This window comes from Alligator mississippiensis, chromosome 4 (genome assembly GCF_030867095.1).
Source record: "Alligator mississippiensis isolate rAllMis1 chromosome 4, rAllMis1, whole genome shotgun sequence".
Classification (NCBI taxonomy): domain Eukaryota; kingdom Metazoa; phylum Chordata; order Crocodylia; family Alligatoridae; genus Alligator; species Alligator mississippiensis.
Window position 1 is genome coordinate 57,470,032 of NC_081827.1, and position 12,245 is coordinate 57,482,276.

General features: G+C 38.0%; 1 protein-coding gene across 3 annotated transcripts in view; it reads left to right on the forward strand.

The window, feature by feature from the left end:
• Positions 1-12,245, forward strand: part of PDZRN4 (PDZ domain containing ring finger 4) — a 404,074-nt gene that overhangs the window by 371,229 nt on the left and 20,600 nt on the right. For all 3 annotated transcript variants that reach the window (XM_059726014.1, XM_019492620.2, XM_019492628.2), the window contains 3 exons: positions 2,710-2,808; positions 4,851-4,913; positions 10,053-10,154. In XM_059726014.1, the coding sequence (XP_059581997.1) occupies positions 2,710-2,808; positions 4,851-4,913; positions 10,053-10,154 (264 nt within the window). The remainder of the gene's footprint in view (positions 1-2,709; positions 2,809-4,850; positions 4,914-10,052; positions 10,155-12,245) is intronic.

Consider the following 12,245-nt stretch of genomic DNA (forward strand, 5'->3'; position numbering starts at 1 on the left):
ACTTTCCCCCCTTACAGAGAAGCACCCTGGGGAATCTCGGGTGCCTCTCCATAAGCAGGGAGTTTGGGGTTCCTCACTCAGCCAGCTTTAGCAGTTCAAGTGTTGTACACAAGTGGACCTGATGCATTTGACCCTGTAAGCAATGAAAATCAAATATATGCAAATTATTATTACATAAGCAGCCAGTCCAAATAAACTTTATAGACTGCATGACTGGAATATCCATAGTTTGGGCCATTTATGCTCATTTGTTTCATGTTTTAAATAGCTAAATATATAAATTATTCTGCTCTTGTAACCAATATCATCCAGAAGGATTCGGTTCATTTTCAATGTAAACTATTCATGCAGCATTATTATAGCAAACATCTTGAGACGAATCATCCAAAAGAACTTCAAGGTCACTATACACTCAAGCAATTATGATCAGAGCAGTCCTTAGGGTCCCTGTCCATCCTCAGTTCAGGGAGACTCTGAGGTTCTATTGGCAGGACAGTGAAAGTCAATGGATTTCAGCTTGTGCACAGCTTCTCATTTGCCTTGATTTAAAGGTCCCAGTCTCAGTCCTTTATGGTGTATTTAGGCTTCCTTATAGGCCTCTAAGGGACCACAAGCTTCTTTAGTCCTTAAATGTATACCTTGTTGCTGTAATTGAAGCCATTTTGTTACTGTAATTCCTTCCTAATATTACAGTTCTAGTCAAGTGCTCTTTCCCTCTGGAGGCATCAATTATTATGGGTTTTAAATAGGCCTCTATTCAATATACCTACTTTTACTCCCAATGCCAAAATCAGGTCACTATTTGTGATTCTTTCTTAGTGAAAAAGGTTTTGTGTTTCTACTTTAAAATGTACCATACAAACCATGGAATATAGACTAATTCCACTTCTCAGCGCCTAACTTGCTTTTCAAAGCAGGAGGTCAGGGGGAGAAGGGGGGTCCTACATGTTTGGGGCTTTGTTCATATTCTAAAAGTTTTTTAAAATATGGAATGTCTTAAGATGGTTTTAGATAGATTTAGTTCATGTTTTGAGCCCCCATATGCTTGTATACAAGGGGAGGCACAGGAGTACAATAAACAGTGGCCCAACCATGCCCTTTTATAAAATGTCTCTAAGAAAAACGAAGACGACATGAAGATCGTTGACTAAATCATGATTTTGAGCCATTGCCTTGTTATCCCAGCTGGAACAATTCTGGCTGTTTGCTTAGTATCTAAGCACTTTACAATCATTAATGAATTTTATCCTTGTGATATTCTAGTAAAGGCTTGCAATCCTAGCCCTATATTTCATAGTGGGAACTGAAGTATAACTTAGATTAAGTGACTTGTCCTGGAGCCCACGCTAGAAGTATGTGGCTAAACTGAGAATTTAAGTTCCCTGAGTTTGAGTCCAGTGACCTAGCCACAAAATCATTCTTTGGAAAAAATTGCATCCATGGTCAGTGCAGTATCTCTGGACCATAGTGACTGCCTCACACATTCAGCTTTTATTCTCATCTTTCTCATGGTGTTTCCAAGTGCTACTGCAAGAACAGATGAATAAAGAGAACACAGATTAACATTATCCTTCCTTCACCCTTTGGGAAGTTTACTGCTACTGTAGGTACCAACTCTGGGGTAGTCCTTGTGTTTCATGAATGCAATGACTAGTGTTGCATGCAAAGTTATAAGGGGAGGAGAGGCTTCTATAGCTTTTCTTTTCACCTTCTCTTTTCTTCTCACAGCACACAAAATGCCAGCTACAAATCAAGTGCATATGTTTTTTGTTTGTAAATATGTTGTTATTATTTAATATTAATAAGGCCTTAAGGATACCCTTTTTCAAACAATTGAGGACACTGTTTTCTGATGGATTAATTGTTATTAAACTTACTTATTTCAAGATATTTCACCCACACAAAGTTGTGAGATGCTTAAGTCCTACTAGTGTAGCAGTTGTAATATGTCAGGTGCCTGTGAAATTGATGCTTTTCAAGAGACACAACTGCAGCAGCATCCAGCCCCCAGATTATATTTTCTGCACCAAGAAATGGCTGCCATTTTCTGCCATGGCTGTCCAATGCAACAGGAGGTTCCTTGAAACATTTTATAATCCTCTTAAAACTCCCACAATGAAACCATGGAACTGAACTGGCTAGGGGATGAATTATGCTATTAACAGAAGGCTATGGTTTTGCTTTATCATTTAGCTTGCTGTTGGAAGAATGACATTCATGTGTGATGGATTGATTGATGAGTAGTCAGTCTGTCCTCTCTCCTATAAATCCATAGTTGGTGTGATAGGAACAAAATGACTATGTAATATACTGTAAGTCAGCTTCTATTATCCAAAAGGAAAAAAACTGCAAAATCAATGCACACCCATATTTCTTGAGGTTAGGCATGACTTACCAAACTGTTCCTACGTAGCTTAAAACGTTTATGCATTTGGACTTTCTTCCTGAATTTTCAAAGTGTTGTTTTACTCATAAAATACACACTCCCGTGTACTTACGTGGCTGCTGCATGGTACAGTCTACCTTCTCATGATTTGCTTTAGTTATTAGAAAAAGGGAATTGGCTAACACTAAGATTTTATGAGGCTGTTAATATTTAAATTCCTCAGTGGCTGACCAAGACAATGTTAGTGACTTAATTCTCCATTTCTGCTGCATACTTTTTTCTTTCCAATATAAATGCCACACTGTTCCTGTGTTTTGTTGTAGGAGGTTGAGCTCTGTCGTGTAAGCAGTAAAGAGAAGTTGGGGCTGACTGTCTGTTACAGAACGGATGATGAGGAAGATACAGGAATCTATGTCAGTGAGGTAAAGATTTTTGGGAGGACTCAATAGAAAAATAAGAACAAGTGTTCTGAGACCTAACTGCAGAAATACGGCCCCTTAACCAACACCTGTCAGATAAATTTAGGAAAGTAAATTATGTTATCCAAGTAATGTAATTATTACCAGCTTGATTGTTTAATATGAATGCTGTAAATACAACATCACAGTTTTGCAAAGTGCAAAGAAGTCTGACAGTTGTCTGCGATTTGAATGAAATCCCACAAGTACAGAGAAAATCAGGCAGAGTTCTTAATCAGCAAACCTTCTGATCCCCACACCTCTGTGCCCTCCCATTACTGCAGTCGTGTTAACAATACCAATGCCTTCTTTTTGACCTGATGAGGAATGTCTTGCATTCAGAAACTTCTCTAGCTTTGCTACACAGTTGTTCCAATGAAAGATACCCTAAGAAGTCCTTGCCTCTTGCATATTTTAACTTATATACTCAAAGAAGAGAGGGACTGAGTATTTCAAAAAATCTGATTTATCCTGTCACATTTCACAAATTTACTAACTAACAAATGGAGGATCTGATCCTGAAAGATGTTGAACACCCTCAATTCCCCTTCTTCTCATTCTCCAGAACACATATAATACTTTGTAGTATCAAACCCAAAAAGATTTTCAGCTGCCTTGTTCTCCAACCATTTTAAAAAGGATTGTTTTCCTGTATGAAAAAGGAAAAATATTTATGAATCTCAGTTTGGTATTGGCTGTCCTGGCTGAATCTGATGCACAGTTTGTCACCTGCAGGTGACATATATCACAGATTTCTGAAGATCGTGAAGAGAGTGAATTTCATAGAAAGAATTCTTCTGTATTGCAATAAAATGAATCATATAAAAATGGCAATGGAGAAAAAGATTGCTCTATAACAGTGTAAAAGCAGTGTCAAAGAAGCTAAAAAAAACAGCCTTAGATCAAGAATAAGGAATTGCTACAAAATTAGTTGAGAGTAACTCTTCCCATAGGTATATAAGCACTACTGTTAAAATCTGTTTGACCTTGTGAGGAGGAAAAAGGTAAAGAAATCTTTTAATACCACATACCCTTATATCTACAATGTGTTGTTTTTCCTACATGGAGGGCATTGCTCTGCTTCAAATCTCTCAGCCCCTTCCTTTTAAGGGAATGTAATTATATTATCTTTCATACTTGATTAAGCCCTTCAGAATCAGTATCTGTTCTGACAACACACAATAAGAAAATAATATCTAACATCTTTAGAGGACATAACCTGCAAGCCAAATGCTACACTCAGAATGTTTAGTTTGAAAAATGGTTCTTGGCATGACAAGGCAAAATAAATGATTTAAGATAACCATCAAGTGAAAGGAGATAGATAGTATTACCCCTATGAATAGTTGGTCATTGCTCAGGGATGCGATATTGTATCTCTGATAGACTGTTAGGGGATCCCTAAACATCTACTTAGGTTAAACTAACTTAAAATAATGGATTCCAACCAGAACCTGTATACTGCATCAATGCATAATCTGTGTACAATAGATGCTTCTTTGGGTTTATTTTTAATTTTATTTAGGAATGTAAAAATCTAGAGAAAAAGGTAAATTAGTAACCGCTAGAATAATTTATCAGAAAATATGTTCATAAAAGGAGAATGCCCTTTCTTAAGCGAACAGACCTGTCTGTGTGGAGATCTCAACTGTTCATTAGCGAGGCTCCAAAATCACTGCAGTCCAAAGTGAATTTCCAGAGCCTAAGAATTCAATCATTAATACTCAGTCCATGACAGCTGAAGGTTAGTGCTTGACAGTCGTGTGGAAAAATATTGGTCTGAAAAGCATATGCTCTCACCTCTTACTGTCTAGGCTTTTTCTAAAACAAGGTTTTAGAAGGTTTTCTAAAACAAAGTGATTATTCAGGGAAGGTTGTGTGTTCATCTGACTGAAGAAAAATGTAATCTGTTTTTGCATAAGGTAAGCAATAGCATGTCCTCCAAATGTAATCGTTCTTAGGTTACAATCTTTTCATGTTTGGTTTTTGAATATTGTTCTGTGCAGGTTGATCCAAACAGTATTGCTGCTAGAGATGGCCGGATCCGAGAAGGAGACCGCATTTTGCAGGTGTGTGTTGATAAACTTTTACCTGAACTCTTTCCTAAAAAAAATGTACATAGCTATCATCTTTCTATGGACTGCTAACAACAGATGATAATTCTCTTTGTTAGTGTGAGAGATGGGAAAATTCATGTCTGTCTTTTACACACTATGGGTGGGAGTTAAAGGGCATGCACTAAAAACTAGAATGACAAACTTGTTCTGGCTGATGTACTTCTACCCTGCATCTTTTTTGCCATATTTATGATCAAATATTATTTCTCATTTGTTCCTCTCATTGTCAAATTCTAAATAGGGCTGCTGCAAACATAAATATGGGAGGCAGTGCCCTGATGATTATTCATTAGTAGCATAAATCTGGGTAAAACTTCAAGTAATACCTAGCATGGTTAAGAAGCTTTTCATAGAAAAGAAGGACTAATTGTAAAGGAGATTATTTAATGTACTGGAGATAGGAGCTTGGCTAATTTTGCCTACACCTTTTTGCCTCCATCATTCATAACTGAACTTTCCTGATTTCTCTGGTGAGCCACCATGAAAACAATTGTTTTATTTATTCTTGGTTTCTAATGATCCATTCAAGGAGCATCTAAGATTTATTTACCCTCCAGATCTGAGATAGGTTCCTCCAATAAAGCACAGTGCTTCTCAGCAGGCCACACCAGCAGTGCCTTCAACAGCAGCAACAACAAGACAGATTGCTGTATAATGGAAAAGAAAAAGGAGGTTATACTGATAACAGCGGATTAGCAAACAAATGAGCAATATAAAGATCTCAGATAATGAACAGCTTCAGCTTTGTCTGCCCAAACAAACCTTGGCCACCTCAGTTCAGGTGCTCGTGGGTACAATGTAGTTCACATTCAACTGAAAGTGTTTCATCAAACAGTATTAAGACTTGTGTATGCAATATTTGAGGAGTGAACCAACAAGACAGTCTGTATTTGAGAGTATCCACCCACAAGCACATGTTTCAGAGAACTGATTGAAAAAGCATGGGTTTGAAAGGAGGAGAGGTGTTAGTTAGCCAAACAGGATATTCAAAAAGGAATGGATTTCTCTTTCTTTTTAACAAGATGACATTAAAATAGAATTGTCATGGGCTACTACACTAAATTATGATCAAACCTCATATTTATATAAGACACCTTATTTGGATTCAGAACTTTTAGCTGAGAAGCCACCAGGTATGTGGGTGAGAGAAACTGAAAACTGACCTTGGGGAAGGTAGAGCTAGGAAGAGATAGTGACTTGGTTCCACATTTTCAAGCATGTACAAAGCTGTGTTCCCTTCCCAGGCAATAGTTTGGAACCTGATGGTGTCCTTTTAATTGTGAACCTCATGGCTTTCAGTTTCCCAGTTCAATCAGAAGGAAATTATAGCTGGTACGGTCAGCAGGAAAGGAAAGCATGTAATTCAACTGCAGAGAGGAGAAGGAAAGCAGATTTCAGTGCAGAGAGAAGCACATTTACTGAAATTATGCATCACTACACCCAAACTCAGGACTTCAGTAACCCTCTGCAGTTCATGTTGCTGCTTGTGAGCTCCCTTCACACTTTTCTAACCAACCACCCTTACATTTTGACTTCTCTTCACTGAAGCCCCAGTGGTAACTGCAGGTAATGGCAAGTTGCTTCTCAATAACCAGCTTTGTAACTGCCAATCATTATTTCAGGGACATGTTGCAAGATCAATCTGATTCCATCCTGCCTGTCTTTTTAATTTCCTCAGGAAACATCTTTGCTTAAAAACATAGCTGTATTTTGTACCCCAATATCAGCTTTGGGAATAAAACTAATCTGAGCACAATAGGATCTACAAGGTAGCTGTCTAAAGTGGCCCTTATTTCAGAAAGGAAATAAGTTACATTTTAATGCGTTGAGCCTCATGCAGGTGCCTGTGGCCTATTCTCTTTATAGTCCAAAAGGTACACATTTTTCACACCACAAAAACTGTGCCCACAGAAGTCTCATTTCATGCTATAAAAAGATAACAGATCTTTGATTTGATGGGATTATGGAGAGATCTGTTTAGAAACTGAAAAGTCAATGAATTATGTTTCACATGTATCTATAGAATGTCTTCCATGAAAAGGAAACAGGGTATAATGTTGATTTAACTGTCTAAATCAAAACCAGTGTATTTGATATTAAATTCTAGTTTGTTTCTACATAGTTGAAAAACCCTTCCCATTTTAAGGCATATTGAAATATTTAAATGGATAGTATATGATATTCATTCCTGATCCTATTTTATTCCTTTAAAAGTTTCTGGGTGAATTAGACTGCCAGGTACAGTGCAGACAGTCATCCAGCAGATAGTAGTTTGAGACCATCACATTCATATCACTCATAATTCAAGGCTCAAGAAGTAAAAGAAGATTCTGTTGCATTTTTTGTAGCTGAATAGCATTACTGTAATTCCAGTGCTGATATATAGCCAGGAATTTGATCATTAAAGTTAACACTAAGTGAGTTATGTGGGGTTTTCTTTTCTATCTGAAAATGCATTGGCCCTCTATATACTCTTATTGATGAGGTAACTCAGAGAAATGAAAGATGACAATGTCGTTATATAGGGATTACATTCAAGTTTGGAAAAGCATAATCCCTGAGTAGGTAGTAGGAGGCTCTGGTTAAGGGAATGGGGGAGAATGCTTGTTTGAGCATTTGTCAGAGACGTATAGCAGCCTTCCTCATAGAGCATGGAACTGGTTCCTTTAGATCTTTCTACATGTTACATTTATGCTTTGATTAATGTGTTAATCGCACCATAAATTACAAGGAAGGTACACATGCACCCAATTTAAGGCACCAAAAAATGGTAAACCAGCTATAAAAATGTTCCACATATAATGTAGAATATGTTTATGTTTGTTTTGCATGGTACCTTAAATTGAATTTCTGGTGTGTCCAAACTCCAGGGCTGTTGGTATTCAGCAATCAATCCTGAGCAGGCAGTGCCAACAATCTTCAACTGTTGCTTTTAGAGCTCAGTTTTAATTGAAATTTAATAAAAAGCCAAATATACACTGACTGTCAGGCACAGAGAGCCATTGGGATTGCCTACCAATGGGTTTAAAGCCCTGCACTAGGCAGCTCCTCCAGAACTGCCAGGCATCACAGGTTCCCAACAGGGGAGATATCATAGACTCCCAGCAGGGGAGCTGAAGAGTTTCCTCCACAGGAGACTTTAAATCCCATGCACTATCAATTCCTTGGCAAGGAACGTCCTTTAGCTCCCCCTGATGAAACTGATGAGATCCAGTGGGGCTGCCAGGCATAGGGTTTAAACTCCGAGGAGAAAGCCCTAAAACAAACCAGCAGCCATCGCAACTTGATTATTGGGCTCCAGCCTTGGGACAGCCCTTGGTCATGCAGGACTGTGGGCACCTGTCTTGCAGCTTGCCAGCACAGGGGGAACACAGGATCACAATCATTATTATAATCATGATCTCAGGCTCCCCACGCACTAGCAAGGAGAAAGGGTACAATTGGAACTGTTCCCTGATTCCATTCACAAGTATCATGACAGGAGGTGGGATTGCTGGGATTGAGGATCAGATCCCATGGAGCCTTTAAATGAACATGTGCCAGGGGCCTTAGAAACTCACATACTGCACACAGCCAATATTGTTTCCTTAAGCAGATGAGAATAGCCTAATTACCTTTCAGCAAAATCTGTAAAATGAAGGGAAGGACCCTGCAAGGATGACTGTGATGAGATTTGCCTAATATTGTTTGGCTTTTATTAATGGACATCCAAACTTTGCACAAATAAGTGTCTCTAGTTGTGATGAAATGGAGTATTTTGCAGTCCCATTCACCTTCACTATGATAGGGCAGCCTCCAGCTGCTACAGGTATGCACATACAGTGATCTACCTTGAGCCACCAGACCAATTGTATTGAACTCACAAGAACTATGTCATTTTACTCAAGCTGACGACCTGGTCCATGGTCTCTGTGGTTGCTTTTCTGAATTTAAGATCAGGGTAGTTGTATACAACTAAATAGGTGTCATTTTTTTACAGTCCACAATTTGCTTTATCTACATCTTGCATTCTGTCAGTCAGACAGTTAGTATATATATGGCTTTTTATTCAGTCTTAAGTAAAACTGTGTCTTCAAAGCAACTTGTTGAGGCTATGCATTTCACCCCTTCCCAGTCTTCCTTTGCTACAAGCTTTGAAACTGAGTGTCATTGGTGGGGAAATAGATTAATCGGACTGAGCATTGGAAAGTATTTTTATTCCACAAAAATATTAAAATCATTCCCTTTTTACCTCTATCCCCAGTAATTCTCAAATGAGCCAAACGCTTTTTTGATGATGCTATTTGGCATCACAAAGAAAATCCACTTCTTGCGTCATTCAACTAATGAAAAAAAAAAGCCTTCATTTTCAGAACAAGATGATTTGTACTTGAAATCTGATTTTCTTAAGCAGCATCTATGGTAGTGTTTCAAAAGGGCTATAAAATACATGTAGTTATTAGTGTGATTGTTTTAAAACACTAACAGCAATACAAAGAGAAGCTGTAGGAAAGCAGATTTTTATTGATGATCTATTTTTTATTTTGATTATCCCACTGGGGGCAGGGCTTATGTTTTTGTGATTGTAGGGTCCTGGACACTGAGTTGCACACACAAATATAAAATGATTAAATGAAACAGCAATAAGCAGTGGCCTGTAAGTATTGCCTGGTGAGAGATAATACTGTAGCCCTCTAATTGGCTCTCTACAAGCATACAGTATGACTGATTTCAGCTGTAGTATTACCAGTCTTGCTTCCACCAGCACTATTATCTCAGAATGACACTTCCATTACTCTGAACGGAGAAAGATGAACGTCACCTGTCAGGGGCTGGTTAATTGTGTTGCTAGATGTATGTTGTCAGGGCGCAGGTTGGACATTTATGAACATAACTGCTTCCTCTGATGTCCGCCATCCTTCAGCGATCGATACAGCTCTTACAGTAAGCGCATAATTGAGTGAAGGCACTTACCACTGAGGGGCTGAAGATGAGCCCATTGTGCAAGTTGTATTGTCCATACATTTACCGCAAATGAGCTGATATTTGCCCTTTATTGTGTGTTGCTTTGTGGAAATAGAAACTAATGTGCCACTTTCATTTGTTTTCTAGATAAATGGCCAAGACATCCAGAATCGAGAGGAGGCAGTGGCATTGCTCTCCAGCGATGAATGCAAGAAAATTGTGTTGCTGGTTGCAAGACCTGAGATGCAGGTTAGAATAAATAGCTGCACTGAGTCAGGGACTAGCTTATCCTGTACGTCCATTGCATTTATGAGTAGTGAACAGTAGAAAAATAGGAATCCAGAGGTTTGTGTCAAAAAGCCAAAAACAGTAAAATAAAAGAATCTTTGCCAAGCTGTAACTGAAGGAGAAAGAAAAGCTAAATTATTTGGGGCTTATTACACATTGTACTAGCTAAATTATTCAAGTAAATATAGTAGATGTACCTATAAGCAAAGCTGATTATTAACTGTTAATATGATGCTTAAATCAGCATAAGTGGAACCTTAAAATACCTAGTATTTGGTGGACAATTCTTAAGGATTTCTGAGGCAAAGCATTTGTCCTCCCCTCTCTGGTTTTCACCTGCTTATACTACTAATACAGTGGGCTCCATGGCTCTTTTTACACAGCCTTTCAGCAAACTATCCATTTAAATATTGATAATGGACATTGTTAGATTACTAGCAAAACCAGTCCTAGGTCTTTTCAAGGGAAATTGGTCATGTAAGAACAACCCAGATCATATAATAGAAATTGTGTAGCAAAAATATCTTCCTGAATTAAAAAGTAATGATGCCTTGCAAAGAAATTTTTTATACCTTTGCAGTGGACGATGTTCGACTGGTCATCACGGTAAAGGAGAAGTAATAGTGAAAGAAAAGTGTTATTTGTACTTCCTTTTATATTCTTTTTTTACCCCACCACAAAGCAAAAAGGACATTATATTGTCACTGTTCTCACCATCTGTCAGTAGTTCAAACAAATTTGGTTATGTGGCCATTTGTTTCCCATACTATTGATGTGATATTTTTTCAGGCTTGGTAACTACATACTCTCTATAAATTAAATTGAGCAAGTGTAATTCAGTGTCATTTGGAATCCCTGCTTGAATCCAGTCGTTATACAAGATAACAGTTTCAGCATATATTTCTTTTTATGTTCTTAGCCATTGTAAATAGCTTCTATAAAACTGGCTATATACTGCTATAGAGTAGAGCTATTCATCAGAGGTTTATGTAGCGAGGTTACAACCTTAGTGATCTAAGGAAGTTTCCACTGCTTTTCAAAGATCTGTTTGAGCCTTCAACTTAAGGTATTTAAAAGATTTCATCTCAGCAGGACCTCAACAAGCACAGAGGTCATCTATTTGCAAGGTGGGGCCAAACAAAAGCCCATTTTCTGCCTTCACTAGTATTCGTCTACATTATTTATATCATCATATCAGTATAAGCTAAAATGTGATCCACATTAATCCAAGATAACTCTAAATGTGGACACACTTTTTCTGGTATAACAGCCCTTTTCAGTTTAGATTATTTAACCTTGGAAGGGGATAGTAAGCAAAAGCCTTCTTATTCCAGGACCACCAAGGTTTATCTGGCAGAACTGTATCAGGTCACCACTGCTAAGATTAATTGGTAAAACTAGTAAAATTCTTCCTATTTACCTGGCAAAACATCTGTGTGATCAAGTCCTGTGGCCTCAGCCTTTTATTTATAGAGAGAATGTGATAATGGCTGTGCTCCCATGGACTCATTGCCAGACCATACAGTAACTAACAAGGCATCTTTTACAATATCTTCATACCATCAGTGTTACTTATTAATGGGTTAGCTTTAAAAACTGAGTATTGCAAGAGCACATACAAATAACCCTATAAACTATTGTGTGTGCACACACATTTGCACGTGTGTATTTGTGTTTGAGGAGCATACTAGGAATTGCTGTATTCAGTCAGATCAGGGCTGCATGGAGCCAATACTGTCTGCTGCTGGATACTTCAGATGAAGGTTAAAAAAACTCATTAACAACAATTGTAAAATTTAATGCCGTTTGGTGGTGGGGAGGGAGAGTTTCCCCCTAACCCTAGTGGTTTTCTGTGCTAAGAAGCCTGGAGGCTCATACTCTTGATAAGGTCAAAAAGCTAACTGTAAAATAGAAGTAAAAAAGATTTTAAGGATCATTTTAAAGATACCTGTATAGTTGTTCTAAGCAGATACTAGAATAGGGTAAAAGTCAGTCAGTTTTTTATACTATATGTTGCTATTTGTGGATTTGGCTTCAATAGAGCTGTGCATG